Here is a 3015-nt window from a genome sequence, read left to right as displayed (position 1 = left end):
TCTTTTTTTTTTTTTTTTTTTTTTTTCTTTCCCAACTAAAAAGAGAGAGTTACAAAATCTAAAATGTAAAATCTCATAGTATATATTTAATTCTTTCTTTTATCAACAAATATAATTAATATTAAAATGGTATAAAAATTCAAATCCTGATAAAAAAAACTCTAAAAAATTGTTTAGGTTTTTTTTTTAAATAAACTATTTATACTAATTCTTTAAAACTACCCTTGGTTTTAATTATTTTGAATACTTGGAGAGACTTTAATATTTTTATTGGAGATTACTTATGTTATATATTAAAATATTTAAATTGCATATAGCTTTATATGGTATTAGCTCATGCTTGTAAATTGTAATGTTTGCTTTTTAACTATTTAAATTGCTTCTTTTTAATACCATTTAATTGTGATCAAATAAAAGCAAATATATCAAAATAATTAACATATTAATTTTTTTTGTATAATATATGTAACATATCTATAAATTTCAGTAGTGCTCAAATTAATGTTTGATGAAACTGAAACAAAGTCTATCTGCTTAATCAACACATAAAATGTCAAAACTCGAAATAGTAATGTTGAATTTACACCATCTATACTAAAAAAAATGTATCTCAACACTTTTTAAAACTTCTAAATTAGTAAACTACATTCATGAGATTTAATTTGGCAGTCTCATAAATAGTAAAAACTATATTTGTCAATCCAAACCTAAAAAAAAAACTACCCAATGAAAAATAATTTTTTTTGTTTATAGTATTTTTGAAAAATAAAACTTTTGTGATATTTTTGTAAAAAAAAAGTGTGGTATTTTTGGAAAATAATTTAGGAGGAATTCATCATTTTTTTTCTTGTATTTTTAATATTATTAGAAAAAGTTGTTAATTTTAAATAACAAGAAATTTTGATATATTATCAATTAAATAATATAAAAGTAAAAATAATATAAAAGTAAAAAAATGTTACATAAATTCAAAGTCCAGTAACACAAAATTTGGGAAGATATTTTATCAATCACTAATTAAATAAAATGTGGTTTAAATTATTTAATAATAAGAATAACAAAAAAATCTTCTAAAATGTCTAATCCAATGGACCGACCATACATACACATCCACCCACAAAAGACCAATGGCGACCACAAAGAACCTAAATCCCAGTTTCACCCTCTCTGTCTCTCGCGCTCGTCACCTCTACTCGTCTCGCCGTTCTCCTCCTCCATTATAGCCGTATTCTTCGTATCTACCACCGTAAGTCTTCTTTCGATGCTTTAGAAGCTATTCCTCTTCTTCTCGTTTCGTCTCCTTTACATCGTCGCTCGAAACAGCCGACACAAAAAGACATTGTCCTAAATTAATGCTTAATTCATGATCGGTTCTGTGGTTTCTCTCATGGTACATGAACTTTTCAGTTCGTTATACTTATTCTTGTGGTTTCGCTGTTATCAATGGAATTCAAAAACTTAGATTCAAAATTAACTTTTTTTTTTCTAGGTCTGAAATTGATGTTTTGCTAGTTAGAACAGTGTTTTGTATCTTTTAGGTTTAGATTCTGTCCTTTGTGAAGTTTGAGTTAGATAAACCATGTTGAAACGTTATCTTGAGTAATGTAATGTTCTGATTCAATTGATTTGAATCAAAACATAAGAATGAACCTGAGATTCTACATTCTCTGTGTAGTTTTTTTTATTATTATCTAGACCTGGCATATCTGGTGATACGAAGCCATGACAGTTTCAGAAGCTTATCGTCCGCCTCTGTTCAGGTGTGTGCTTAGTGTTTCTGCTTTACTCCTTTTACTAATTATGTTCATCGACAGTGAATGATTTTAAGCTTCATCTCCTTTTTAAAAAAATTTCATATTTCAGTATAGCCCCGATGATGGGATGGACAGACAATCATTACAGAACCCTTGCACGGCTTATAACAAAACACGCATGGCTCTACACGGAAATGTTAGCAGCTGAAACCATTGTCTATCAAGAAGAAAACCTGGTAATCAAAATGGTTAAGGGTTTCTTTCTCTTCTTTCTCAACTCTGCAGATACTTCTTGTGTTGATGACAACGCATTGATTTATGTGTTTATGTTTACTCTTGTAATGCTCAGGACAGCTTTTTGGCATACTCTCCGGACCAGCATCCCATTGTTCTTCAAATTGGCGGAAGAAACTTGGAAAATTTGGCAAAAGCAACACGGCTTGCTAATGCATACGGCTATGATGAAATTAATTTCAAGCATGAGCATCTCTTTCAAGTTTCCTTTTCATTGAGTTATTACAACTGTGCCATTTCCATCCCATTATACTTTCGTCTACTAACATGCTGGTTGATTCTGTAGCTGTGGATGTCCAAGCCCAAAAGTAAGTGGACGAGGTTGTTTCGGTGCTCGTCATATGCTTAACCCGAAGTTTGTTGGTGTGGCTATGTCTGTCATTGCTGCCAATACCAATGCAGCTGTCACTGTTAAATGTCGAATAGGTGTTGACGATCATGATTCGTATAATGAGCTTTGTAAGTTTTTTCCTTGTGCCTATCTTTCAAGTTATATGTGTATTAAGTGGAGACTGATGTTCTCACACGTGCCCAGACGTTTCTCATGTTTATTTTTAATCAACTGCAAATAGCAACTTTTTGCTGAGTTCAGGTAATTGCATATCTGATTGACTTTCCGTACCTTATCAATTCTTTATTGTTCTTCAGGTAATTTCATTCATATAGTTTCTTCATCATCTCCTACTAAGCATTTCATCGTACATTCGCGGAAGGCGTTGCTGTCTGGACTTAGCCCATCAGATAACCGTCGAATTCCACCCTTAAAGTATGTGCACAATGGCTTCCATTTCTCTTATGTTCTTCTTCTTGGAGGATATATTATTGCTTTAATACTGCCTGTTTCCATACATCTCTCACATTTTCATCTGCTCTTTCCAATGCAGATACGAGTTTTTCTTTGCTCTTTTGCGTGATTTTCCGGACTTAAAGTTCACAATTAATGGAGGCATAAACTCTGTGGTTGAGG

At 31.5% G+C, this 3015-nt stretch overlaps 1 protein-coding gene across 1 annotated transcript in view; it reads left to right on the top strand.

Annotated features, from left to right (window-relative positions):
• LOC104722622 (tRNA-dihydrouridine(20/20a) synthase-like) overlaps positions 1097-3015 on the top strand; it is a 3413-nt gene continuing 1494 nt past the window's right edge. The window contains exons 1-7 of the mRNA XM_010440835.2: positions 1097-1246; positions 1676-1760; positions 1864-1990; positions 2104-2231; positions 2335-2507; positions 2697-2814; positions 2933-3008. Coding sequence (XP_010439137.1) covers positions 1723-1760; positions 1864-1990; positions 2104-2231; positions 2335-2507; positions 2697-2814; positions 2933-3008 — 660 coding nt within the window. The 5' untranslated portion in view covers positions 1097-1246; positions 1676-1722. The remainder of the gene's footprint in view (positions 1247-1675; positions 1761-1863; positions 1991-2103; positions 2232-2334; positions 2508-2696; positions 2815-2932; positions 3009-3015) is intronic.

The sequence above is a fragment of the Camelina sativa genome, chromosome 2 (assembly GCF_000633955.1).
Source record: "Camelina sativa cultivar DH55 chromosome 2, Cs, whole genome shotgun sequence".
Lineage (NCBI taxonomy): Eukaryota > Viridiplantae > Streptophyta > Magnoliopsida > Brassicales > Brassicaceae > Camelina > Camelina sativa.
This window is presented reverse-complemented; position numbering and strand designations above follow the sequence as displayed.